At 35.2% G+C, this 27,629-nt stretch overlaps 5 protein-coding genes across 6 annotated transcripts; 3 read left to right on the top strand and 2 right to left on the bottom strand.

Moving 5' to 3' along the window:
- Positions 1-6,618: 6,618 nt before the first annotated feature.
- LOC112770612 (protein MAIN-LIKE 1-like) lies at positions 6,619-7,404 on the bottom strand. Its single transcript, XM_025814942.1, has 2 exons — positions 6,848-7,404; positions 6,619-6,730 (listed from the first exon to the last, which is right to left on the bottom strand). The coding sequence occupies exons 1-2, from the start codon at positions 7,402-7,404 to the stop codon at positions 6,619-6,621; spliced, it is 669 nt and encodes a 222-aa protein (XP_025670727.1).
- Positions 7,405-9,061: 1,657 nt separating this feature from the next.
- LOC112772238 (xylose isomerase-like) lies at positions 9,062-11,205 on the top strand. Its single transcript, XM_025817141.3, has one exon. It carries the CDS (start codon positions 9,479-9,481, stop codon positions 10,907-10,909), a length of 1,431 nt encoding a protein of 476 aa, XP_025672926.1. The 5' UTR covers positions 9,062-9,478; the 3' UTR covers positions 10,910-11,205.
- A 498-nt stretch (positions 11,206-11,703) lies between these two features.
- LOC112771471 (protein MHF1 homolog) lies at positions 11,704-13,268 on the bottom strand. Its single transcript, XM_025816237.3, has 4 exons — positions 12,988-13,268; positions 12,794-12,865; positions 12,075-12,155; positions 11,704-11,993 (listed from the first exon to the last, which is right to left on the bottom strand). The coding sequence occupies exons 1-4, from the start codon at positions 13,136-13,138 to the stop codon at positions 11,869-11,871; spliced, it is 429 nt and encodes a 142-aa protein (XP_025672022.1). The 5' UTR covers positions 13,139-13,268; the 3' UTR covers positions 11,704-11,868.
- Positions 13,269-19,870: 6,602 nt separating this feature from the next.
- On the top strand, positions 19,871-23,941 carry LOC112772526 (rhodanese-like domain-containing protein 8, chloroplastic). The gene is made up of 9 exons (XM_025817497.2): positions 19,871-20,292; positions 20,512-20,571; positions 21,194-21,343; positions 21,614-21,776; positions 21,928-22,019; positions 22,633-22,736; positions 23,024-23,296; positions 23,415-23,639; positions 23,782-23,941. Exons 1-8 carry the CDS (start codon positions 19,978-19,980, stop codon positions 23,572-23,574), a joined length of 1,317 nt encoding a protein of 438 aa, XP_025673282.1. The 5' UTR covers positions 19,871-19,977; the 3' UTR covers positions 23,575-23,639; positions 23,782-23,941.
- A 1,689-nt stretch (positions 23,942-25,630) lies between these two features.
- On the top strand, positions 25,631-27,329 carry LOC112771548 (protein MHF1 homolog). 2 transcript variants are annotated; one of them, XM_025816318.3, is made up of 5 exons: positions 25,647-25,820; positions 25,944-26,015; positions 26,645-26,725; positions 26,847-26,979; positions 27,192-27,329. In XM_025816318.3, exons 1-4 carry the CDS (start codon positions 25,685-25,687, stop codon positions 26,963-26,965), a joined length of 408 nt encoding a protein of 135 aa, XP_025672103.1. In that variant the 5' UTR covers positions 25,647-25,684; the 3' UTR covers positions 26,966-26,979; positions 27,192-27,329. The 2 variants fall into 2 exon arrangements, with proteins under 2 accessions (XP_025672104.1, XP_025672103.1); XM_025816319.3 differs by lacking the exon at positions 27,192-27,329 and having other exon boundaries at positions 25,631-25,820; positions 26,809-26,941.
- Positions 27,330-27,629: the final 300 nt, after the last annotated feature.

Genomic DNA, 27,629 nt, shown 5'->3' with positions numbered 1-27,629 from the left:
ATATGTAATTTGAAACTACAATGACAATAATTTAGATGTGTTAATACATAATTTTAAATGTGTTTATGTTGTTTATTTAATTTTAGATGTGTTTTTTACATGAGTTTTGAATGTTTTGAATCAAAAAAATAATTGAAGTGAGTTTAATTGATTTTGAAAACTTTATTGATTTTTTAAAAATTAATATACGAAAAAGTGTTACAAATTTTATGGTTTAGTTTGCAAAAAATTAATGTATTACAAGTGGTTACAAATTTTACGGTGATAAGTATTCGAAATAAAGGTGGTTCCTTAAAAATAGAAAGTATGATTAATTAAAAAATTAAAATAATAAAATATTAGATTTAAAGATGGAATAAAGACTGAATTTCACTATTAATAAAACCGAAAAACTGATGAACCGAATTCTAAGCCGGTCAGATCATAATGAACCGGTCAAATTCGGAGTAAACCGGTCAAACTCGATAAGATCGATTTGACCGAACCGCTTCAGTTTCAAGATTTTTCCAAAATGTTAAAGTTGGGGTTCGAACCCCCATCCTCAAAGAAAAACATAATACTCACAACCACAAGCTTGTTTTCAATATATATGCAAATTATATATATATATATATATCTTTCAGCAAATAATATACTTCTATTTAATTTATTTTAATTTTAGTTATAAACTCATTTATTTTTTTTATAATTATATAATATCTATTAATATTATTTTTCAATAAATACTTGTAGTATATAATAGTATAATAGATATAAACTAATTAATAAATTATTAAAATTCAAAAATAATAGTTATTTTAATATAAAAAATAAAAATATTTATGATAGAGTAAAATTAACAAAATACTTATTGTTCCTGTTTCATATTGTTTTAGAATAGTTAGATATTTTTAAAATATTAGTGAAAATATGTATTTTAAATTTTAATTTTAAATTTTTGACTATATTTTATTTTTTATTTACATAAGATTGGGTCAATCGGTTCAACCAGTAACTCACCAGTTAAACCAATGATCCAGTGACTCAATAATCTGACCGGTTCGATCACCGGTTCGATGCTGACAACTATGCTGAATTTTATTATACAAGTAGCATTTTCTATATTAAAATATAAAATATATATTAAAAATAAATTAATCAAATAGATATGCAAAATGTACATAGTATTTTTTTTTAATATCTACATATCATTGTTTAACTAATATATATACATGTGAAATCGAAATATATAGTTGAGTTTTTAAAATATTATATAAATTATACATGTTATAACACTTTATAACAAAATAATTTAATAAAAAAAATAAACATCAACATTCCAAGGCGGGCTGGAGAAAGAGGACAAATACACACCTCCATGGAGCCATATCCCGCTCAAGTAAGAGACAAGTCAAAACAAAGCATTGAAGCTTAGCTTTATTCATCAAGTGAGAAAATTTAAATATAATTCTGTGTTGTAAAATAAATAAATAAAATAAAATAAATATAAAAATAAAATAAAAAGAATAAAATAATTTATTAATATTTTCTAATATTCATATCTCATTGTAATTAAAATTTTATAACCTACTTATAATAAATAATACACTCATTGTAATAATATCGTATTAATCGCTCTTGGTAAATTCAAAACATGTTGATTTGCTACTTATCTCAGTTGATATCAAATGTACAACCTATTTATAGGCATAAATTGGTTGTCAAAATTGACAAATTATGAATAGTTTAGTTTGTAATATATAAATAACAATAATATAGTAATAAATTTGAGAGAATACATAATAAAATTAAGAGAGTATGTAAAAATAATTATATTTTTTAATTAAAAATAAAAAAATAACTAACCGGATATATACACAAAAATAAAATAAATGACAAAATTTTAAATTTTAAACCACACTAACAAATAACGGAATTTTGAATTTTAAACTTCATATTTTTAAGGTGGTTGATTTTCCACGAAGCAAAAGATGGTATACATTGGTATTTGAGAATCCTAACCTTACGTGTTTTCAATCTCCATCTAGTTTTGTCAATTTACCTCTTCCTCTTGTTGCCTATTTTTTTGGATATGCAAATTTTGTGTGTGTTGTGCCTGAATATGGAGGTGGGGTGGTGCTAGATATAAATGTGTGATAATTTTTTTTGAACCATAAAGTAGTCCGATTTCTTTGTTAAAAAAATTATGAACACAAATCCGATTTATGTGGGAAGGAAAATCGGAGGGTCCGATTTTAATATTAAATTTTTTTTAATTGTTTAAAATACAAATTGGACGGTCCGATTTGTGTAATACAATTTTTTTTAATTTTTTAAACACAAATCGGAGGGTTCGATTTGCTCTTGACACCACAACTGCGTAAAACGTCCATACACTCTATAACTGTGTCCTACATCATTCTTCCACCCATGTCTAAATTAAAAAGTGCTCTCTTGCTTTCTTTTGCAGCTGAGTCACTCGCTCTCTCTCTCCTCATCAGACGCCTCGCATTGCTTAGTTTGGTAAAGTTTTTACTTTTCAAAAGTAGCTTATAAAAACTAACTTTTAAAAGATGACTTTATAAAAGTTGTAGCATTTATGTTTGGTAAATCAAATTAAAAATAACTTTCAATAAACACAAGTAACAACAATTGTGTTTAGTAAAATAGTTTTTAAAATTTAAAAATACTATAATAGACATAAATCAAATTAAAAATAACTTTCAATAAACACAAGTAACAACAATTGTGTTTGGTAAAATAGTTTTTAAAATTTAAAAATACTATAATAGACATAAATACAAGCATTAAATTTGAAAATTAGTTAACATATGAAGTTATATTAGACTTTTAAATTTTAAAAAGTACAAGCCAACTTTAAAAAGCTCATTGTTAGGTGCTTTCAAAAGCACTCCTAACTTTTAAAAACAGTAGGCACAAGCACTTGGACTTTTTAATTTATCAAACGTAAAATGAGGTACTTATGCTTTTTAAAAGCACACGCACCTCTCCAAAAAGCTTTACCAAATCAAGCCTCTATGGTGGTTGTCAAAATTGACAAATGATGAATAGTTTGGTTTGTGATACGCAAATAGCAATAACACATTAATAAAATAAAAAAAAAAATACGTAATAAAATTAAAAGAATACATAAAAATAATTATATTTTTTGTTCAATTAAAAAAATGACTAATTGTATATATACACAAAAATAAAACAAATAATAAAATTTTAAATTTTAAACTATGCTAACAAATAACAAAATTTTAAATTTTTTTAAACTTTTTCATATTTCTAAGGGCAAAAAACCATATTAAGCCACATGCAGAAAAGTTTAACCAAAATACGCCAAACAGAAATTTGTTTCAGCAATAAGCCAAGAGGCATTTTTATATAAATCGAACCACCAAGGTTCGAACTGTATTAACTAGTAATTCGAACCAACTTGGTTCGAACTACTACTGGAAAAGTTTGAATAATTCGAACCAGATAGGTTCGAACCAAGAAAGCATGTAAATCGAACCTGGTTGGTTCGAATTATGGGGAGAGAGCTTGGTTGTAGTAATTCGAACCAGGCTGGTTCGAATTACATGCTTTCTTGGTTCGAACCAACCTGGTTCGAACCAAAGAGAGGTTGATTGTAGTAATTCGAACCAGCTTGGTTCGAATTACATGTATCATGGTTCGAACCAGGTTAGTTCGAATTAGTAGGAATCAGAGCTCTATATAAACGCTGTAAACGTGAATTGCTCTCATTAGAGGACGTAAGATGGCTAGTGAGGAGGAGAGTTTTGCTGTTTTGGTACACCACAAAGGATCCATCAAGAGGAAAACTCGGTCCGGAGTGAAGTTCACAGATAAGAATCCTCTCTATATTGTGGTGAATTGAACGACAAGCTATGATGACCTGGTTAGAGCTGTGCTGATGAAACTTGGCCTGGAAGGTGCGAAGCGGATTAAGAAGTTTTTCTATCGCATTCCAGTCACGATCCTGCACGATACGGTGAAGTATGATTGTCTGACGATTGGTAGTGATGAGGACCTCCAAGTCATGTTTCTTTGTCGGAGGCAGTTTCCGGAGGTCCGCACACCAGAGTTGCTGGCAAAGCTGGTTGATGTGGTATCCAGCTCAGGGGGTTCGAACCGGAATACCGCCAATGTAGCCACGGCAGCTGGCTCCAGTTCGATGGCTGCTGTGGCTTCTTCCTCCGTCCCAGTTTACGAGCCAGCGGCCCAACTTGTCGCCTCTCCGTCATTTGCTGTTGATTTGAATGACGGCGTCCGCGACGAGGTAGGATCCTTTGATGTTCTGGCAAACGCTTTACAGGGCGTTCCACCGGTTGGCGTCGGAGACGGAGAATTGGGTGATCCTGATGAGGACGACGTTGAGCCCGAAACGATTGAGGATGATAGCGGGGACGAGGTTCAAGCGGCTGGGCCTGCATTGGCTGGCGGTGGTTCTAGCTCGGGCACACAGCAGTATCCACCATATTTTTCTTCTCTGGACCTGGACGCCATGACGCATGAGGGTGCGCTAGGTCACCCTGTTGGATTCGGAGCTAGAGATGCGGAAGGAAATGCTGGTCTCACAGAGTTCCAGGTTGGTCAGCAATTCCAGGATAAAGATGAGGCCCTGTTAAGTGTGAAGACTTACAGCATCCGGCGAGGGGTACAGTACAAGGTGGTGGAGTCCGATCACCGCCGGTATGTGGGCAAGTGTTCCGAGTTCGAGAATGGGTGCACATGGTTGATTCGGCTCAGTCTCCGGAAGCGCAAGGGCATTTGGGAGGTCAAACGGTACAATGGCCCTCACACTTGCCTGGCCACATCCATATCAAGTGATCACAGAAGTTTGGATCATTCTGTGATTTCGGCGTTCATTATGCCAATGGTTAGGGCTGACGCATCGGTTAGCATCAAGGTGCTCCTGAACGCCACGGCAGCGCATTTTGGTTTTAGGCCGACTTACAGGAGGGTTTGGATGGCGAAGCAGAAGGCCGTTGGCCTCATCTACGGTGACTGGGATGAGTCATACAGCGAGATACCTAGGTGGGTGTTGGGTGTCCAGCTGACGATGCCTGGTACTGTTGCGGTCCTCAGAACGAGCCCGGTTCTAGTTGGAGGACAGGTGGACGAGTCTCAAGCTTATTTCCACAGACTTTTCTGGACTTTCCCTCCATGCATCGAGGCATTCCGGCATTGCAAGCCGCTAGTCAGCATTGACGGCACACATCTATATGGTAAGTATGGTGGAACGTTGCTAATTGCGATTGCACAGGACGGGAACTCCAACATTCTACCTGTCGCATTCGCACTAGTAGAGGGTGAGAATGCGGAGTCGTGGACATTCTTTCTCTCGCACCTTCGGCAGCACGTGACCCCGCTTCCCGGTCTGCTGGTTATATCGGATAGGCACAACGGCATCAAGTCTGCGCTTGAGGCCCCGGACGGAGGTTGGTTACCACCTTCTGCGTACCGTGCATTCTGCATACGACACGTAGCGGCCAATTTCGCCCTTACCTTCAAGGGCAAAGACGCTAGGAGGCTTCTCGTGAATGCAGCGTACGCGAAGACTGAGGTTGAGTTTGATTACTGGTTTGATATACTGAGGTCTGAAGACCCGGCGATGTGTGAGTGGGCGAACCGTATTGATTAATCCTTGTGGACGCAGCATCGCGATGAGGGGAGGAGATTCGGTCACATGACGACGAATATCTCCGAGTGTGTAAACTCAATCCTCAAGGGTGTAAGAAATCTTCCTGTAGCATCCCTGGTGAAGGCAACATATGGTAGGCTGGCCGAACTCTTTGTTCGCAAGGGGCGAGAGGCTGAGGCCCAGATGGGCACCGGACAGCGGTTCAGTCAGCATTTGGTGAAGTGTATTGAGGCCAACTTGAAGACGGCCAGGTGCTTCACGGTGACGTTGTATGACCGTGATAACTCCGAGTTCACCGTAGCGGAGACCACTCCGACTGGTACTTTCTCATTGGGTACTTACCGAGTATCGCTTGCCTCCCGGACATGTGACTGCGGGTACTTTCAGGCTCTTCATTTCCCGTGTCAGCACGCACTTGCATGCTGTGCCTACGCACGTGTGAGCTGGAGCTCCTATGTTCATAGCGTCTATCAGATTAGCTCGGTGTTCAATGTCTATCGGATGGGATTCACACCTCCAATCCCGGAGGGCTTCTGGCCACCCTACGATGGGCCCACGGTGATTCCGGACCCAAACAGAAGGCGTGCGAGAGAGGGGAGGCCTAGATCCACAAGGATACGGACGAATATGGATGAGGCAGATCCAAACAGGCCAAAACGGTGTGGCCTTTGTCGCCAACCCGGTCACACTAGACGTAGATGCCCACAGGTAGTAGGATCGTCTCAGACAGGGCGAAATTAGTTTCCATGATGTTATTGTTAGTGTTATTTACATTTAAGTTGTCTTGTTATATGCATTGCTTGAGCACGAATGTAACTTGTTGAGATTAATTCTTTGAACTTTGGTATTTGTGAGTAGTAATGAATATGTTGTCTTTCATTTGAAGTTATGCTACTGTACGGCATCCATATAAACTGCAGAACAAACCGACCCTTATCAGGGCAACTGTACGACCCAAGTGTAAAATATTTAACTAAAATGCCTCAGTTATTAATTAGCAGACTAACCTCCCTGGACTGTAACCGGTCTATCCTAAGCCTCCACGACCGCACTCTCGGACCCTTCTCGCTACCGGAAGGGTTGTAACCTGCCCATCTGCACCATACACATGAGTTACATATACTAATATCTGTGTTTACATTATGCAATAGAGTATTAACATACACGCAATTCTCTAAGTCATATTGAAAAAGAATAGGCCCAGTATAGTACCTCGACGCCAACGGCCAGCTAAACGTCTCATGTCCTGCAGGCCTAAACTGAGGAAACCGCCAAAAGATCCAAGACTGCAGTAGCTGGAGCGGGCCCGCTAACTTCACAACATGTCTGTTTGCCACTCTGCACATGCACCGGTACAACCAGGCCAGTGCTGCCGAACCCCAGATGTACGTACCCAGCTCCTCCAGCCTCGCTACATATGGAAGCCATCTAATGTGAATCCGGTTGCCAGACTTGTCCGCAAACAACTGCGTGCCTAGCAACATCATGATGTACGCACGGACATATCGGCGAACAGTGTCATCATCTGCATCCTCAGGGCACTCACCAAAGGTCTCCTGAAACCAGCTGCAGTTCACTGCGTACTTCTGAACCTGACTGGGAGGAGGTATAACTCCTAGCAACTCCTGGAACCAGACCCAGGGTGGACGGCCTCCATCGATGTATATATGGAACTCTGACAGGCACCCGCTCACGTAACGGCCATCGACTGGCAAACCCAGCTGGTATGCCACATCCTGGAGTGTGATCGTGCACTCTCCGAACGGCATATGAAAAGTGTGCGTCTCGGGACGCCATCTCTCCACGAATGCACTGACGAGCGCCTCGTCTAGCCGGAACCACCGGTCGTTCAGCCTTGCAAGATGGTATAGCCCTGCCATCTGCAAGTATGGAACGTATCTGTCATCAAGACGCATGCCCTGCTGCCGCCTCATGCTCCTAATGCATCGCTCGGGCTGCGCATGAAAAGAACCGCATACTGAGATATATAACTACACAGGTTTTACAGTAAACCGGTTCACATAAACCGGTTCACAGTAAACCGGTCTACGTAAACGGGTTTACATAAAACGGTTTCCATAAACAGGTTTACATTAACCATTTTTCTAAATTAAACAGCATAACATTACATGAAAGATAACTAACTAGAAAACAAACCCTAAACCACACAACTAAACCGCTAGCATATACCACAATTAACGAGACCCATTAACAAGAAACAAATTCAATAAACCGGCTTACTTAAACCACCTAGCATTAAACAACTACCATAAACCACATAAAAAAACCGCTTGCGAAAACCGCTAACAAAAACCGCTAACATAAACCACCAACATAAACCACTACCAAAAACCACTGACTTAAACCACTAACAAAAACCACTACCCTAAACCACCACCCTAAACCACTTACATAAACCACTAACTTATACCGCTAGCTTAAACCACTATGAAAAACCATCTACATAATCCCCTCACCTAAACCACCTACATAAACCACTAACATAAAGTACCGTCTAACCAAGATACAAAACCACTAAGGCACAACTAACGCTTGAATCAAAAAAAATTTCCGTACTAACCTCGTCGTTGATGACCCCGGCTATATGAACGACTCCGTCCAACCGATATAACCGTGCCGGATCGTCCCCCATCAGCAGAGTAGTCCGTTCAGGTCTTTCTCGGAGATAATCTGGGTCGTTTTCTCTGAGATTTTGTGGGGTAGGGGGGAGGGATAATGGTTCGAATGAGGGTGATTCGAACTCCTTATATAGTCGAATCACACATAATTCGAACCAGCCTGGTTCGAATTATGAAGGAGTGCATTAGGAGTAATTCGAACCGACCTGGTTCGAATTACATGGACTCGAATACAAAGCATAATTCGAACCACCCTGGTTCGAATTATGCATGAGAGAAGTTCGAACCTTATTGGTTCGAATTATGTGTGGGAAAAGTTCGAACCATCTTGGTTCGAATTATTCAAAAACGTAGAACACTAAATTGAACCATCTTGGTTCGAATTATGAAGGAGTGCAATTCGAACCAGCTTGGTTCGAATTGTATTAAAATACACTTTGGCTCATTGCTGAAACGAAATTGGATTTGGCGCATTTTGATTACAAATTTCTTGCTCTGGCTCAATATAGTTTTTTGCCCTATTTCTAAAGGTGATTGATTACCCGCAAACCAAAAGATGGTATATATACCCAAAAACTAGGATAGAGCTTAATTGAGAAAATGTTAGGCCATGTCCCTCTAAACTGTTTATAAAAAAAATTAATAATATTTTTTTAAAAAATAAAAAATAATTTAATTGATTCAAATATTTTATTATGACTTAAAATATTTAAATTTAATTTTTATTTTTTATTTTTATTACACAATAATTTTTAATTTTAAAAATTAAAAACACGGTAAATTTAAACTGAATTGGGTAAGTTTTTATTGATTTTCATAACACATCAAAATTAAAAGATAAAATCAAATCAAATAAAAATTTACCTAACAAAATAAGATAAGAATAAAAAAAAATCATCTAACAATCAAATCAAATCAAAAAATTATCTAATAAAAAAAAGATAAGAATAAAAAAAACCATATAACAAAATAAAAGATAAAAATCATCGTTATAAAAACACGCTGCTAACAACTTCTCTATTCACATCTCCGAGTTCTCTTTTCAACAAACAACACGCTGTTTTGCTTCTGATAGCTCAGTTCTCTCTTGCTCTCTTTCGCAGCTGAGTCCTCACTCGCTCTCTCTCCCCTCAAACACCTCCCTACTTGCTGCATCATTCTCTACACCGTCTTCCTGCAAGGTATTTGCTTGAAATCCATCAAAATGAAAACGTGGGGAATATTGCTGCTCCTCCTTTGCTTACAAGCCGTCACTTATGCAGTGATTGGTGAATCTCAAACTTGCCCTGCTGAAAGTGTCGGTAAATGTGACAATTCAGATTGGGAGGGTGAATTCTTTCCTGGCATTAACAAAATCAAATATGAGGGTCCCTCTAGCAAGAATCCGCTTTCATTTAAATGGTATAACGCAGAAGAAGAAATTCTTGGGAAGAAAATGAAGGATTGGTTCAGATTTAGTGTTGCATTTTGGCATACATTCCGTGGAACAGGTGCAGACCCGTTTGGTGCACCTACCAAGTACTGGCCATGGGAAGATGGTACCAATTCTTTGAAAATGGCTAAAAGAAGAATGCGAGCAAACTTTGAGTTTATAAACAAACTTGGAGTTGATTGGTGGTGCTTCCATGACCGTGATATAGCCCCTGATGGAGAAACTCTGGAGGAAGCTAATGCAAACTTGGATGAAGTGGTTGCCCTTGCCAAAGAGCTTCAGATGCAGAGTAATAAAAAAGTTCTATGGGGAACTGCTCAATTGTTTATGCATCCTCGTTACATGCATGGTGCTGCTACTAGCTCTGAGTTAGGTGTATATGCATATGCTGCTGCACAAGTGAAGAAAGCCTTGGAGGTCACACATTATTTGGGGGGAGAAAATTATGTTTTCTGGGGTGGCCGTGAGGGTTATCAATCCCTATTGAACACTGATATGGAACGAGAACTTAATCATTTGGCTAGGTTCTTTGAAGCTGCTGTTGCATACAAGAAGAAGATTGGATTCAATGGGACACTGCTGATTGAACCCAAGCCACAAGAACCTACAAAACACCAGTATGACTGGGATGCTGCAACCACTGCTAATTTCTTGCGCAAGTATGGACTTATAGGGGAATTCAAACTCAACATTGAGTGCAACCATGCCACCTTAGCGGGACATAGTTGTCACCATGAACTTGAAACTGCAAGGATTAATGGACTATTGGGTAATATTGATGCAAACACTGGCGATCCTCAAGTTGGTTGGGACACAGATCAGTTTCTTGTGGATATTCAAGAAGCAACAATGATTATGCTCAGTGTCATTAGAAATGGTGGAATTGCACCAGGCGGATTCAACTTTGATGCCAAATTGCGGAGGGAGAGCACAGATGTTGAAGACTTGTTCATTGCCCACATCATCGGTATGGATACAATGGCCCGCGGCCTCAAGAATGCTGCTACGCTAATTGAGGACGGTACTCTAGCTGAGCTTGTTCGGAAGAGATACCAGAGTTTTGACACTGAAATTGGTGCTCAAATAGAGGCTGGTAAAGCTGACTTTGACTTCTTGGAGAAGAAAGCTAAGGAATGGGGAGAACCCAAGGTTGCTTCAGCCAAACAAGAGCTAGCTGAGATGATTCTCCAGTCTGCGTTGTGAGAATAAAATCGTTAGCATCCTCCTCGGTTGGCAAAACCTGCTAGTTTCCGCAGGGGACGACAGACGAGACGTTACGTTAGCGAATTTATGTGAATCCTAGTCGGCTTGTCCTAGACTCCTAGTAATAATTAAGTCCATTAGGTATCTGTTTTATTTTATATCTATTAAATATTATCTATTGTGCATATATAGCGAGGACAACCCTTTCTGTGTCCAGTTCTCTCGAATATTTTTTATTTAAATTAAATAAATATAATATTTACGAAAATAAATAAATATTTAAGTAATTACGAAAATACAATTTTAGTCACATCTTGGATGTTGAAAGAGTGTCGATGAGTCATATCTTGGATGCACTCAGCATCCGAGGTAAGCGCATTAGCTATATATAAGTCACAGCATTCATCCGTGACTAATGTGCATTTGAACCATTTTTTCAAGTTTTGTGAGTTTCTGGACGTGTGAAATCGAGTTTCTTCACAGAAATATGACCTCCCGACAATATGTCTGTGAAAAAGACAACAACAAACTCTAATACTTGGCACGTAATTGGAGCGTTAAAGTTTGAGATTAGTAATTTAACCTTTTTCATTGTTGGTTAATAATAGATTTAGATGTTTAGTCTTGTGACTTAGTTAGTGGAGTAGGGTACAGTGAGTTGATAAAATTAACAGAATTACATTGGTTTGTTTGGTATATCTGAAATTGTTGTATAATTGATTATAATTATTTAAGTTAAATAGATAAAATAGGTGCCTAATTGTGAGTTAAGTTAAAGAAATAAAATAAGAAACTTTGGTTGAACCTGTTAGAACAATAAATTCCATTGTACAAGAACAAGAAGAACATGTAGAGGAAAGAGATAGAGTACCAAAAATTACGTGAAATTTGAGGCCAAGATTTAAAAAAAGAATACCAAATATGTTCAACGTACTATATATTTATATCAGACGTGTGCACTAGATGGTTGCTTTATCATTCTTCTTGGCCTCTTTCTTTCGCTTCCTCTCAGATGAAGGATCTCTCGCTTTTAAATCGTTGGAGAATGTCCTCAAATAGCTAGACACATGTTCATTTCGATGTGCTGAATGAAACCAAAATACATGAGATTAAAGAACAAGGACAGTTCACCCTGAAATCAGTCATAGAAGATGATGATACTTACCAGAAAGTATGACATCTTCTATGTTCACACATTTACGATTTGCATGCTGTGCAAATAGCTGAAGATCCTTGGCTAGCCCCTCTGCACACAGAACATATTCTCTAACTCAATTCATCAATTCAAGTAAAATATCAATATTGTGTATCCTTGAACAACAAGCGTAAAGGTAATTTTAAAAAAGCTAAGAAAATTTAATAACCTGAGTCCCCAATCCTGCCTAATAATGTGAATTACTTGTTCCAAATTAAAGAGACTCTTCGCACCTCAATATACATTATATAGCACTGAATATGAACTTAATTTTGACATTTTATCTAGGTATCTTACAATGTGAAGTAGTTCTTCTAAAAGTTCAACAGTTTTCAGTAACATATAATTAATTGAATAACCATAAATTTTGTGAAGTGATTGTGCATAACAACTGAATCCTCGTCTCATCTCTCAAAAGTTACTAATCAAGAAAAATTCAAAAGCACATTTCAGATTCCGGAGTCCATTGCAGCCATCCCTAACAGTTATTTAGTTAGTCCTGAATCTGATTACCTATAACTGCATGAAATGAATCTCGTGGATAACTCAAAATCTCTAATGATAAAAAACTAACTGTATAACATTGAGTTATTTATTCACTCTTTCAATTTTCAAAGGTACCAATATAACGTGGATTATTATGCAGAAAATCATAATTAGTGAAAGCAATACTGATAAAAGTTACTCACCGGTGAATTTGTATGCCAAATCAGCGATGCAAGAGACTAGTACTTTAGATATTTCCATGCCGTACTTACTTGCTGCAAATCGACGTTTATGAATTATCAGGAACTCGAATTTTCCGAAAATTCGTTGAAATAAAGTAACAAAGATTCAATTGAAGAGATGGCGTAGTGTGTGGAAACTGAATTGAAGGTTTTACCTTCGGATTCAGCGATGGAGATGGCGGAGAGTCTGAACCTATCGCGCAAGAGCTTCGCTTCGGAGTCATGTTCTTGTTGTTGTTGTTGTTCTTCTTCTTCTCCTCTTTCGATTTCGCTGCTGCTACCACACAGTACGCGATCCGTTGCCATTTGCTTCTTCGAGTTTCGATTTCTGGGATTTGTTTTCTTTTCTGGCGCTCTTTCTGTTTTGGAATGGAGGGAAATGAAAAGATGAGATATTTTTAGTGATTTAGTGATTTTTTGTTAAGCATATGTTTTTTTTTTTGTGACAACCAATAACACTTATAAAAAATTATAAAAAATATATACTTAGTAAAAAATTATCAAAATTTAAGAATATTAATATCTCATTTTTTAAATTATATTTGTGAAAAATTGTATCAAATTTCAATCTTTAGAGTATTTTTTGAAAAATATATTTTTATTGTTAGATAATGTTGTCTCATTTTTTAGAAATATAATATTGAATAGTCTTAAAGACATTTTTGTCAATAACAAAATTCAAGTACATTTTTGTCAATAACAAAATTATTCGAATATATTTTTAGTAATTTATTCTTTAAAAAAATGACAAAAGATAAATATTTTTATATGTTCTTAAATCTTAACTAAAAAATTAATTCATGTTATTAAAACTTTTTTTTATGTTTGAACTACTTTTTAAAATTAAAATAAAAAATAATTCAATACTATATCAGTTTCAAAGTATGTCATCTTTAGATAGGGTGTCTTTTTCTTTTGAAAGTTATTAAGTTGAGATTAACCCTAATCGATTTAAAATATGGGTTAATTGAAGAAATGTCCTTAATTTATGTTTTAGGTTATTTACAAAGATAAAACTCTCAAAGTGACTTGATAAAAGTCATAAAACTCTTAATTTATGTTTTATGATGGAGGATATAAATTATAAATAGATAGATAATGAGAATTTTTTTATATTTAAGTTATAATTTATTTATATAAAATTATAAATTATATTCATATTATTTGTATCAACTCGTGAACTCGAAGTCGAAATAACTCAGCAAGTTTTTGTTAAATTAAATTTTTTTTATAAATACACTCAATTATTAACGAGTTGAATTATAAATCAAACTTAATTTTTATAAGTCGAGTTTAAATTTGACCTGACTCATTTTAGTTCGGCTCACTTCTAGGTCCCAGCCTCTATGATTCGAACCATAAGGGGATGATAATACCACCCGAACTTGCGAGTACGGGGTGCTCACTCTGCCCCAACCCACTCGGGGCGGGTAATTATCCTTCCCGCACCGGAAGCTAGTTTTTTGTGGGATGGGTTTTTGTGCGGGGCGGGGTCGGGTCGGGTTTGGATAATACCCACCCCGGTGTATATATAATATATAATTTTAACATATAATATGTGTAATATATGTAAAATAATTAGTAAAATGATTGATAATATTATATCATATTTAAAATTTTACTTTAATTTATGTGATGTATATGATTATGGTTATATAAATTTTAAAATTTTATTTTATTTATTGAATTTTAATAATTTTGGGACAGGTCAGAGCAGATATCCACGGAACGGATTAAGGTTCAACTTTTTACTACTCGCGGATAATAGCGAGCGGATTCTATGCAAATTATTGTAAAGTGAAACAGGATCGGATAGAGTAAAAATCTGCCCTTATCCACATCGTTGCCATCCCTAAAACATGCAGTTTGAAATTTTTTTTTTCTTCGTCATCAAGTAGTTGCTACTCTTTTTTTTGGTATTAAAATGGGGTGATTGTCCAAAAAAGAAAAAGCTAAGTACAAACTACTCGGGATAAAAAACTAAGTACTTGCCAATGAGTCATAGCTCACACGGCATTCCGTCCCTTCTCCATCTCAAAAGTCTCGGGTTCGAGTCCTGCCAACTGCAGCCGAAAAGAAAAAATTGGTAAATATGAGAGGAGTGTGTGGATGTGTATTGTGTACTTAAAATTAGGAGTTGTCTAATCCATTAGCCTACCTAAAATTAGGAATTGTCTAATCTATTGATAAAAAAAAAAAAAAAAAAAAAACTTAGTACTTGAAACTATTTCTATTAGTTTATTATTATTATAGAGAGTACACGGATAGATTGACAAAACTAATAGAGCAGTCAACAAAAAAAACAAAGAAAAACTCAGGGCAAAAGGGCAATGAGTTTCTTCATTTTTGTCGAACATGAAATAGGCTTGAATAATTAATTTTATTTTCTGGACGTAACAACAAAAGCCCAGAGCAAACCACAAAAAACTCTCTATTCCCCTGTAACCACTTTTAAATTCGGCAAATTCTTGCCAATGAACCTCATCTCAAATAGCATATCTCTTCCTCTTCATTTCAAAAGTCTTGGATTCAAACTCTAGAAATTATAATTGAAGAAAAATATGGTAAAAAGTGTGAGAAGTGTGTAAATGTATTGTATACTTAAAATTAGGGGTTGTCCAATTCAATGACCCAAAAAAAAAAAATCGGCAAATTTGTTAGTATACATTATCTAAAAAGTAAAAACATCTATATATATAAATTTGTATTGGATAAATTTCTAATTCTAACGAACTATAATTTAAATAGTATAGTCTTTTCATCTTTATTTAAATATTTCGAATTCGAGTCTCATTTTTAATTTAAAAAAAAGACCACTTGAACTGTAGAATTATCGACATAATTCTTGTGATAGTGATAAGACACCTTTTATAACTTTAGAATTGTTAATAATCATTATTCAGACAAATTATTTTTATTTTTCGTTAGATTTATTTTCACTTATGTCTTTTTTTTTAGGGATCAAGATGAATAAATAAATTCACCAATTATTTTATGTGAAAAAAAAAACTTTTTAAATACAGGAATAATCTAATTCTATATGGTGATACTTCTACAACTACTACCACTACTAATGATTTTCACAGCAATATATACTTATTATTAATATTTATAATATTTATAATATTAATAATAATCATAAATATTACTACTTTAACAATAACAATTTTAATAATAGTACAGATAACAAAATTTATAACAACCCTAATAATAATAATAATAATAATAATAATAATAATAATAATACTTAAAAGATAAATTACATTATTCATATTATTAACATTATGATTTAGTAATTGTTTACGATAATAATTAATCTAAAAGAAATAAATTATGCTGTCTAATCTACTAATAAGTATCATTGTTCTAAGGTGAATTTGTATTAGTACCATATGTATCAGCGTTATGTTATTGGATGTGTTGAGATTAAAAAAAAAAAGTGTCAACATTAATTAAGTATGTGCAATTGTATAATAATATGGGCCCTCAAAGTGATTTATGGCATGGATGCTTTTATTGGGTTTGGGAAAGTATGAAAAATCTAAAGTCCGTATTTTAGAGAGTAGTTAGTTATTGTTCTCTTTGGGTCTTGGCCCTTTAATTTCACTGGAAAAAAATAGAGTCTTCACTTTCTTGCTGGTTTTATTCGTTTGAACCGAAAGCTCGTCAATGAGCCATAACTCACACGGCATTTCGCCTTCTCCCCATCTCAAAGGTCTCGGATTCGAGTTTTACTAGCTACAACCGAGAAGCAAAAAAAAAAAAAAATTGGTAAGTATGTGAGGAGTGTGTGAGTCAGTGGGTGTGTATTATGTACCTAAAATTAGAGGTTGTCCAATCCATTAGGATACCTAAAATTGAAAGTTATCCAATTTACCAACCAAAAAAAAAAAAAAACAAACCGAAAGCTCTATTAGCCGTTGACTAATTTACTATGGAGTAGTGGTTGTAGTTGTAACATGAACTACTATATAGAACTAGATCATTTTTCCATTAAAAAAAAATTTACACAAAATAATTTGAGTCCGTTTACCCATCTTAATCTCACAAAAAAATATAAGTGAGAACAAATCCAACCAAAAAAAAATTCAGCTTGCTAATTAGTCTTAATAATAGTCATTAACAATTCTAAAGTTATAAAAGCGTCTTACCATTATCATAAGAATCACGCTGTTAATTTTGAGGTTCTCGTAGTCTTTGTCTTCTACAAGGGACCGTTGTCGTACAAGAAATTTATCCAATACAAATCTACATATGTAGATATTTTTAGACAATCTACACCTAAAAATTGACTTTCAAATTAAATTAGATAAAATTTCATACACTGAAACGAACTGGGACGTGAACACCAAAGAGAATAGGGACGCAAAGAAAATAAATACGCACTACTTAGTTAAGAGATGAACTCCATGAATAATTAATTATTTGAGTTAAGTAAGATTTAGTCTTAGGTTTAATTTGTAGAATCTTCACTAACTCATTTCTCTCATTCAAAATCTTAGTTTAGCGCAATAGTTTTTATACTTTGCAACGAGTGTATTTGAGTTCAAAATTTTGTTAGTATTAACTACCAAATAATAGATAGAATCCTTAATATTATATGTATAAGTGTGACATAAAATAAACTTATAATATTTAACATTAAAAACTATCCAATCTATCTAACTAAAAAAATGTATTTTATATAGCCTTCGTCATTGATGCATCTCCTCTACCTCCAACACTGATAAAACAATGTGACAATTCAAATAAAATACCAATTAGTTTGCATATATAAGGTGTAGATGATATATTTCCATAAATAAAGTAGTGATGAAACAACTGAAACTTAAAATATCATAGAAATCGGAAAAATAAAGCTGTAATCAAAGTTTCCTAATATTTGTGAAACAAGTTATGCAATAATTCATGTTTTGAAGCGTTACTAAGTCACTTTAAGAACTTTATAATGGTGAATAACGAGTTAATAATCAAAATCGTCTCTAAAAGATACTTCGATCTCCATTTCAGTTTTCGAAAGATAAAGTTAATCAAAATAATCCATGAAAGATATGCGAGTTAATCGCGTTCGTCCTTCCATCATCTCCTTCGCTGAATTGGCTAACGTTTGCTGACGTGTGACGTTAACTGCTACCGTGGCAGATCAAGGAAAACGACGCAGTTTTGATTGAATGCCCTCCTAGCCCTAATGCGTCGTCGTTTTGGGTCTAGAAGAGATTCAAAACGTTGCAAAGTCTCACCCCATCTCATAACAACTATCTCTTTATGTTTGGCTCCAAAATGTTTCGTCTCCCTCAAGCTATGTCCTAAGCCTTTCACCTTGCATTTGAACCACGCCATCAACCTCTGTCAGTGTTGGTTGACAATTAAAGCAGAGTAGGTATTGCTACTGAAAACAGAGTTCATCGTCTCTTGGAGCAACATTGATTGCGGAAGAAGCAATCGCGATGGTTAGAGGTAAGGATGAAAGCTTTTTTATAGGACTAGTTCAGACTTAGGTCCTCTCCTAAACCTACTGCAGCTGCACCAGTGGCTAACTCTGTTGAGACAATCAAGGAGACTAGTTCAGCCACTGCTAAAAAGCTGGTCAACTTTATGACCTTCGTGCCTACTCCAGGCTTCAAGCTCCCAAGAAAGACTGATAAATGACTTTGATTAGAAAGAAATGTATTCTGCTTGACTTTTTTTTTTGTTGTGTGGAAGTACTTTATGTTTTTTGCACAGGGCAATTGAAGTTTCATTATAAACACTGTGGTTATCTGTGTAATTGAAAGTTGTATTTTGTCCTTTTATTTTGGTCTAACCTTCTTTTTAGGTTTGTATCCTCATGTAAAATCTTATAAATTTGCTGTGGTATTTATCTTTAAGATAATTTGACATTTAGCCTTCTATGGCAACATAATGCTTAGGAGTAATTTGACTACTGATTATGTTCATGGCTTAATATATCTTATTGTAACAGTGATTCTGATTAATTTGGAACATTTGATGGATAGTTTGGTCTTAATCTTAAAAAACTAAATGCAAACATCTATATTCAATCAATGCATTCAATTCACTACACTATGACATATCAACAGAATTTGGTTTATTTGGAACTACATAACAAACAACAAAGGATCACATTAATGACAACTACCACAAACATAAAAATTATTAGTAGTTTCAATGCTTTAACTTCAGCTTCCAAACTGTCCAGTCTCTATGCCACCTTCAACCTGCATTCATCATAGTCACTTTCGACCTGCAAATCAGTCCCATAATTTTTCTTTGTTTCACCTTCAGCCACCCCTTGATAGTCATCATCATCGACCCACTTAAAGTAATTGCAATGACTGCCCTTCTGCAAATTCAAAAATCAGAAAACAAAAAATTGAAAAATACCCAACAACACAAAACAAGATAGAAAACCTTTAGCTTTTTCTACAACACTCACCCGGTACCTTGGACATGCATGGAATAGTCTATCTGGGTTATCTACTGTCCCAGATTTTTTTTTATCACAGCCTTCAACCCACAGAAACATGATTCCTTGTGAGTTTTCCTCCTGGTTCGCATTGAAGCGCTGGAACCATTACTGCCGTTCGACGGAAACGACACACCACCGCTACGACCTCCATTTCCTGCCTCCATCCTCGCCACAAACCAGCAATTTCAAGGTCTACCCAGGCATATGGCCCTTTGATTGTTGAACGCGACTTATTTATCGTCGAATTTATGATTAAGATTCAAATACTAAGGGACTGATTTGAACTGTTTTAATATAGTTACCTTCTCAGCAATAGCAGGGCACACGTAGGTGTCTGCCACGGTGGCAGTTAACGTCACACGCCAGTAAACGTTAGCTAACTCAGCGAAGGAGATGACGGAAAGACAAACATGATTAACTCGCATATCTTTTGGGACTATTTTGATTAACTTTATCTTTTGGAGACTGAAATGAAAATTAAAGTATCTTTCGGAGACGATTTTGACTATTAACTCGGTGAATAACCTAAAAGTCTAAAACATAACCTAAGGACATTTACGTCTTATCCAAAATTGGTTAACGAACTATTATGTGAACGGAACTTTCTTATAGTGTTAACTGTTAACTAGAAATAGTCCAATTACTCAATTAGCCTCAATTGCACCGGAAAAGAAGGATGGGGTGGTTGAGCTCTTACGCCGGTGCAGTCGCACTAGCTCTTGCTCCCACAATCGCTCCTTCTTTTCACTCCACACACACTCTTTTCTTCCAACAATTCCCAAACCCTCTCTTCAAATGCCACACCTTTTCAACTCTCTCTCTTACTTATCGCAAGCTGTTGCTGGCTCCTCCGTGCCACGCGCTACGCGCTGCTGCACAACCGTCAAGGGATGATTATGATGATTCTGATTTCGTGGTTGTCAATTTCTACCATTTTGTGTTTATCAAAGATCCTCAAGCTGAGGTCACTAAACACCTTTCGTTCTTGGAGGTTCCATTTCATTTCCTTTTCTTCTTATTGTTACTATTATTTTTCTCTTTTACATTGTTTAAACCGCTTTAGTTTTATCTTAAATTGGAACATAGAAAATGTAGAATAATGATTAGCAGCACGATACACAATGTATTAGTTAATAATGATGAGAAACGCAGCATGAAATTTCTAGTTATTTAGTTTTAGTCCCAAAATTCATTGTAAGTCTGTTGACAGGGTCTCAATCTTGACATCAATGGAAGAGTTTATTTGAATGAACAAGGGATTAATGCGCAGGTTAGTTTTAATGCTTTATTTTACACAAATGCTGCTCTGTGCTTACTAATTTCTTCCAAGGGTTAAATTTTTCTTTTTGTTTCCTCACCAATGAACTTTGGCTGTCTCTTTTGAAAGCGGGGCTTTATTCGTCTATATGGAGGGACCGAGGGATTGATATGAGGATTTAAAAAGTTTTTAGGGACTGTATGTCTTTATTGAATAACAATAGAGACTGATTTGTGTAACTGCTTACCAAAATTTGAGGTAAGGATTGATTTCTCTAACAAAATAAAAAGTTAAGGACTGATTTGGTGATTAAATTTGTTGAGGATTAAATTGTTCGACTAAAATTTTCTTGGGAAGTGATTTGGGATATTACTCTTTTCTTTCTGTTTCCTCATCAATGAACTTTGGGTGCCCCTTTTGAAAGTGGAGCTTTACCACATTTTGGGTCTATCTCTTTTCATACAATTGTTTGAGCTATTTTATTGATTGAAAATACATGCGATGGTTCTAACTATGTTGCACCATAAAAATTTAGTTGGCTTATTTCAGTGTTTACACAGTACCCATTAGGCTTCCTTCAGTGTAACAGAGTCTGAGTATGTCATTCAATTCCACTGATGTAATATGATTACAGTTTAGTGGACCATCAAAAGATGCACTGAAATATGTCAACTGGTTGAGAGAGGATAAGAGGTTTTCAGATATCCTGGTTCAGATATCTCCATCACAAAATGGACATGCCTTTCCAAAATTGAAGTTGCGGTATAAGCCCTCATTAGTACAGGTAAGGGGATATATGCACTGCATAGAAATTTTCTTACAGTTTAAACTCATATTTGTGTTACCATTTATTTTATGCAAGTATCATTGATTTTTTCTTTTTCATTTTATTATTATTGTTTTGAAATCTCATCTACTTGGGGTTTCCCTGTGTTGAAGCTTTAAAACAACTCTGTATGCTTCTCTTCCCCAAGTGTCCCTATGTTTGGGATGAGTTAGGTGGCAGTGGTTTTAAAACACTACTATCAACTTATGACTTCTCATTTGTTTACAGGTTGAAGGTGGCGTATCACATCTTCCATTGCTTGATCCTTCAATGCGGGCAATACCTTTAGAACCTTCAGAATGGAGAAATAGATTGGAACCAACCAATAAAAATGATCTTACATCAAAAGAATATCTAAAGAGGAATTACATTCTATTGGATGTAAGAAATGGTACGGTTCTACAGCACTTTGATGAGTATACCTGTATTTCTCATTGGAATTTTTAACTACCTGTATTTGCCATTCTTTACATACTATCTGAAATATTTATAGTTTTTATGGTTATATTTTTGAGGATGAATAAATTAGTGCTGTTAATCAGGTTATGAGTGGGATATTGGACATTTTAATGGGGCCCAACGACCTAATGTGGACTGCTTTAGGAGTACTTCATTTGGTATGTCTCAACAAGAGGTAGGATCATTATTTGATGTCCTAATCACCTAATGTCAATGATTTAGTATTGATATGTTATCATGGTATAAGAGTTTTTTATTCATTAATCAGAGAAATAATATAATTTTTCTTTCCTAAGCTTTATCTAGCATAGTTCAAATTCATAAAATCTTTTTGTGCTAAGAGTTTGTGATTTGATTAGAACTGGATTAGAATCACTCACGAATACGATAGGGATTGAGGTACATTCACCTCACTGAATCAACATCAAGGTAATGTTCAAAACATGATGGAAATATTAAATGAATATAAAACATTATAGGACAAATATTACCACCCTCTCTTAATTGACAACCTTTTTCAGTCTCATAGGTTCAGGTCCATAAATAAAAAATTGTCACATAACCGTTGTCGGACTGATCTATGCTGTACTAACTACTGAGTTGAATTTTAGCTCTACATCCTCAGTGTAATAAACAGTTGAGGGCAGTATATAAATGCTGGGAAATGTATCTAAGGTAGCTTAACCAGTTGGTATCATATGAAGCACTGGTTAAAACTTAAAAGGTTTCTATATCTATCTGTCCATTGATACGTATTAATGTAATACACTTTCATATGCCTCTTTCAGATCTCTGCATCAGATCCTTTATCAAATGTAGATAAAGAAAACACAAACATATTGATGTATTGCACTGGAGGGATTCGCTGTGATGTATATTCTACAATACTAAGGTAATTATTATTTCATAGTTTCTATTCTTAATGTGCTTCTTTTTCAATATTTTTAACCTTTTATACGCACAATTTTTCCGCCTTTTTTTTGTGTGGAACAATTCTTCCGCTTTGGTATCCCTCTTTATACAATTCTACCTCTTTATACTAGTAATAGTATGTGAGCCCTGCCTGCTATATCTCCTTTGGATTAGGAAAACAATTTTACTTACGAAATTGATATTTCATCTTTGTTTCCCCATCTTTTCATGTTAATTTCGGCCTTTTGGTTTGATGCTGTTTGGCAGGCAGCAAGGATTTCAGAATTTGTATACCTTGAAAGGAGGTGTTTCTCACTATTTAAAGAATGAAGGTCCTGCAAAATGGGTAGGAAACTTATTTGTATTTGACTCTCGTCTCTCTCTCCCTCCGTCTGTGTACTATCCCCAGGCCACAACTGAAGCAGACATGACCCAAATTTCTGGAGTTGATAAGTTTGCAAAATGCTACCTATGTAGTTCAGAAGTCAGCGAATTGAGACACAGGAATTGTGCAAATCTTGACTGTAATTTGCTGTTTTTGTAAGACTCCTCTTTAACACAGCATTAGCCTGCCATTTTCCTTTGGTTGTTTATGTTTTACCTTCAATTCAAAATACAACTCATCCATGTTTAAGAATTTTAACCTTTTCTGTTGCAGATGCTGCAGTCAATGTGTAAAGGACCTAAGGGGATGTTGTTGTTTGAGTTGCACTACTGCCCCGCGGCTTAGACCTGTTCTAATCGGAGATTCGAGATACAAAAAGTGGCACATTTATCGCGATATGGATTTGCAACACAGCATGAAAATTTCAGCTTGAATAGACATTTTTTTTATTAACCACAGCAGCATGCCATCATATAATTTCATAAGGCCAGTTATCTGGTGAGGATTTCTCGGCACTTCTATCTAGTTTCTCTTTATTCTTATTTAATTTGGTAATCTAGTAGGAACAACGCAAGTTAAACCAGTCAATATATTATGTGTATTTATCTGTTTTACCTCTTTTATTTTTTTCTTTTTACAGGATTATAACTGTTTATGAAGCGTGCAGTGAAAAGCCATACTGCAGTAAGCTAATGTTGTAACATTATTGAAATTTAACCATGTAAGTATTCAACGGAATTTTGTTCATGTAAACGTGCTCTATTTTTGCTCAATCAAGTTAGTCTTTACAAAGTTTCCAATTCGTTGTGCGATCTTTTTTAGCGTTGGACAGTTTTAAATCCCCCAGAATAAACCATTTTCTGGGTTATTTTCATTTGCAATGAAAATAAAACTATACTTCATTTACAGAAAGTAATTATAGAAAATGAAAATGAAAACCTAAAACCTAAATCCTACGACGATCAACATGCCAGTACTATCGTATATCCTTGTACTCATTGGTCGCTTCCTTACGTCCTATTTAGATGGAAAATTAAATGAACCACTGCATGATATAAAAGGATCTTAGTATTATTCTAGAAAAGATAATTTCTCAATTCCTAGACATTAACTTGAAACACTAGAAGTTAATTTGAGCATTGAAAATGGTCTCTTGTTTGCTGATAGGTTGTTACATATATATTACGGAATTTGAATCTCTAATAATTATTTAAGGACAGATGATAAGACGGAATTTAAATTTTTAATAATTATTTAAACAGATAGGTAAACTAATGTCTGAGTTTGATTAGTGTCTTTGAGACACATAAATACATACACAAATATATAAAGATATATAGACATAAAGATACACAAATTTAGTAATGTGTTTGATAATAATGTACAAGACACATATGTATAAATCAAATGTCAATTTTACCTTCTGTGTCTTATGTATTGGTAATTTTAAAAGTAATTAGGGATAGAAGGGTAATTTTGTGTCTTATGCATTGTGTCTCCCTGTCTCATGAAGAACACTAAATACATGTATTTTGTGTGTATCTGTGTACCACCGTATCTATTTAAATCCGTGTCTCAACAAACAAACGGTAAATATATACTATCGCAACTAATAATTAGTGTCCATATCTCAACAAACAAAAACAACCTAATTACTCGATGAACTCATGTTGGTTTACAGTATCAATTTATTTATTACTTTTTCTTCTTCGTTTAGAGCATTGTTTGTAGGGCTGCATATGGATCGGATCGGATCGGATACGATATCCGCATTTTTTTAGGCCGGATCCGATCCGCATACTTGCGGATCGGATCGGATCGGATATCGGGTATATCCGCGTAATTAAAAAAAAAAAAACTATTTTAAGATTCTATTTGACTATTTTTACAAAAAAATTCAAAAAATTCATTTTTTATCTGTTTAAACCTATTTACTTCTAAAATATTATCAATAATAGTTCTTTTGAATAACAAAAATAAAATAATAACACAAGATTTAAGTTTAATTATTCTAAGTTGAAGTACAACATAAATAATTAAAAACAAAATATCATAAAATTCATAAATAACACACTAAAATTCATATCACATTAGGGTTTATTTTCTTAAACTATGCTATTTATATGTGATGTGCGGATATGCGGATTTGCGGATTGGATCCGCGGATATCACTGCCAAATCCGCAATCCGATCCGACCATAGTGCGGATCCGATCCGATCCGATGGCTCTGCAGATCGGATAATATCCGCAAAATTCGGATCGGATGCGGATAATTACCGCGGATATGTGGATATTATCCGATCCATGTGCAGCCCTAATTGTTTGCACGGAAAAATTGTAGAATCAAGTGAACATTTTATGAGCCGAATCCCCGAATTGCTTTGGACCGGTTAACTGTTCATTGGTTCGAGGCCCAATAATCAGGCCCATAGTTTAAACAGAAGCTCAGTACCCTTTCTCTTAGTCCGGGACTATTTTCATTTCCCTCCATTCCAAAACAAAAGAGCGCCACAATTGAAAGAGAATCCGAAAATAGAAGCAAATGGCAATGGATCGCGTAGTGTGTGGTAGCAGCAGCGAAATCGAAAGAGGAGAAGAACAAGAAGAACATGACTCCGAAGCGAGGCTCTTGCGCGATAGGTTCAGACTCTCCGCAATCTCCATCGCCGAATCCGAAGGTAAAACCTTCAATTCAGTTTCCACGCACTTCAATTACACCACTGTTACTTTGTTTCAACGAATTTTCAACAGTTGAAACAGAAAATTTGAGTTCCTAATGATTCCCAAACTTTGCTTCGCAGCACGTAAGAGTGGCATGGAAATATCGAAAGTCGTAGTCTCTTGCGTCGCTGATTTGGCATTCAAGTTTACAGGTAACCTTTTATCAGTTTTTTCCTTAACCGATTTTGTTTTAGCGGTTTATAACCAATTTCTGTTGCTACATCTTACCTTTAGTTAGATATATATGCACCGTCGCTTTACAAATTTCACGGTTATTCAGTTGTATGCAAGGTCGAGAGATTTACATAAAACATGAAATGTAACCTGATTTGAATCTTAAAATCATCTGATTTTGTCTCAGCATGATTGACTTATTCAAGTTTTTAATATCGAAAAATTTTAAATCTAAAAGCTTAACCCACTTTTAATTGAGATGGATGCAAGAATCAACCACTAAGTCGTATGTTGTTGTTAATAGCAGTTCAACCCTTACAATAACTACTTTATATCATAGGATAGCATTACCATCAGATACTTAGAATAACAGAATATCAGGAGTGTCCGTAAATATACAACAAAGAGTACTGAGGTGAGGAAAGTTTCTTTTAGTTCATTACAAATAAAATAATTCACATTATTAGGCGGGTTGAAGCCTCAATTATCAATTTTTTTTATTTGCTTTTTGAGATCTTATAGTTCAAGGTCATTCAATATTTCAGCTAATAACTGTCTAGCAACTCTCACTTGAACTAATGAATTAAGCTAATATGTTTATGAGCAGAGGGGCTGGCCAAGGATCTTCAGATATTTGCACAGCATGCGAATCGTAAATGTGTGAACATGGAAGATGTCATACTTTCTGGTGAGTTTCATCATCTGTGACTGGTTTTCTGGGTGGTTGACTTGTCCTTTTTCTAAAACACAAAAAATTGTTTTTGTTTGCAGCTGTATTCTTTAATCTCATATATTTTGGTTTCATTCAGCTCACCGAAATGAACATATCTCTAGCTATTTGAGGACCTTCTCCAATGATTTAAAGGCCAACGCATCTGAAAGGAAAAGAACGAAAGAGACCAAGAAGAATGACAAAACACCCATCTAATGCACATGTCTGAAGTAAATATATAGTACCATGAACATATTTGATATTCTTTTTGTAAATTTTGGCCCCAAATTCTGCATAACTCTGTTCTTGTGTTAGTACAAGAACATAGCTGCTTTTTCTTCTTCCCTCTCCTTTTCTTACCCTTTTCCTCTTTCATCTTCATGCTCTTGTACTTCTATTAGTACAATGGAATCTACAAGTTTCACTTTTAATATTTCTGCAGGAAGTGGATGCTCTAGAAGGCTAGAACATCATCATATTAACCACTATGTAAAAGGTACATAGCCTCTCCTTGGTAGTAGGCAATGTACTTAATGAGCTTAAGATTCGATTGCATAAATACTAAGATTTTTCCTGGAAACTTAGTGTACGTCTAAATTTTTTGGTGCTTTTAACTGACACTGACAATTGCACATAAGGACAATGCAATGATGCACAAAGATAAACTTGGTGTATCATGCATTAAAGTAAATTAATGGTATAGATCTTAGCATATATATTATATATAATAACTTCTAATTCTACACCATCACATTATCTTGATTCATGGTGAACCTGGTTTAGCTTGATGCATTAAAGTTATTACCAATATAAAATTAGTTGATAGTATCATTACATCCGTGTTAGGTAGACAGAATAACCTTCTACAAGATGCTTCAAA

Source organism: Arachis hypogaea, chromosome 18, assembly GCF_003086295.3.
Source record: "Arachis hypogaea cultivar Tifrunner chromosome 18, arahy.Tifrunner.gnm2.J5K5, whole genome shotgun sequence".
Lineage (NCBI taxonomy): Eukaryota > Viridiplantae > Streptophyta > Magnoliopsida > Fabales > Fabaceae > Arachis > Arachis hypogaea.
Note: the sequence above shows the minus strand (reverse complement) of the source record. Positions and strands in the feature narration are given on the sequence as shown.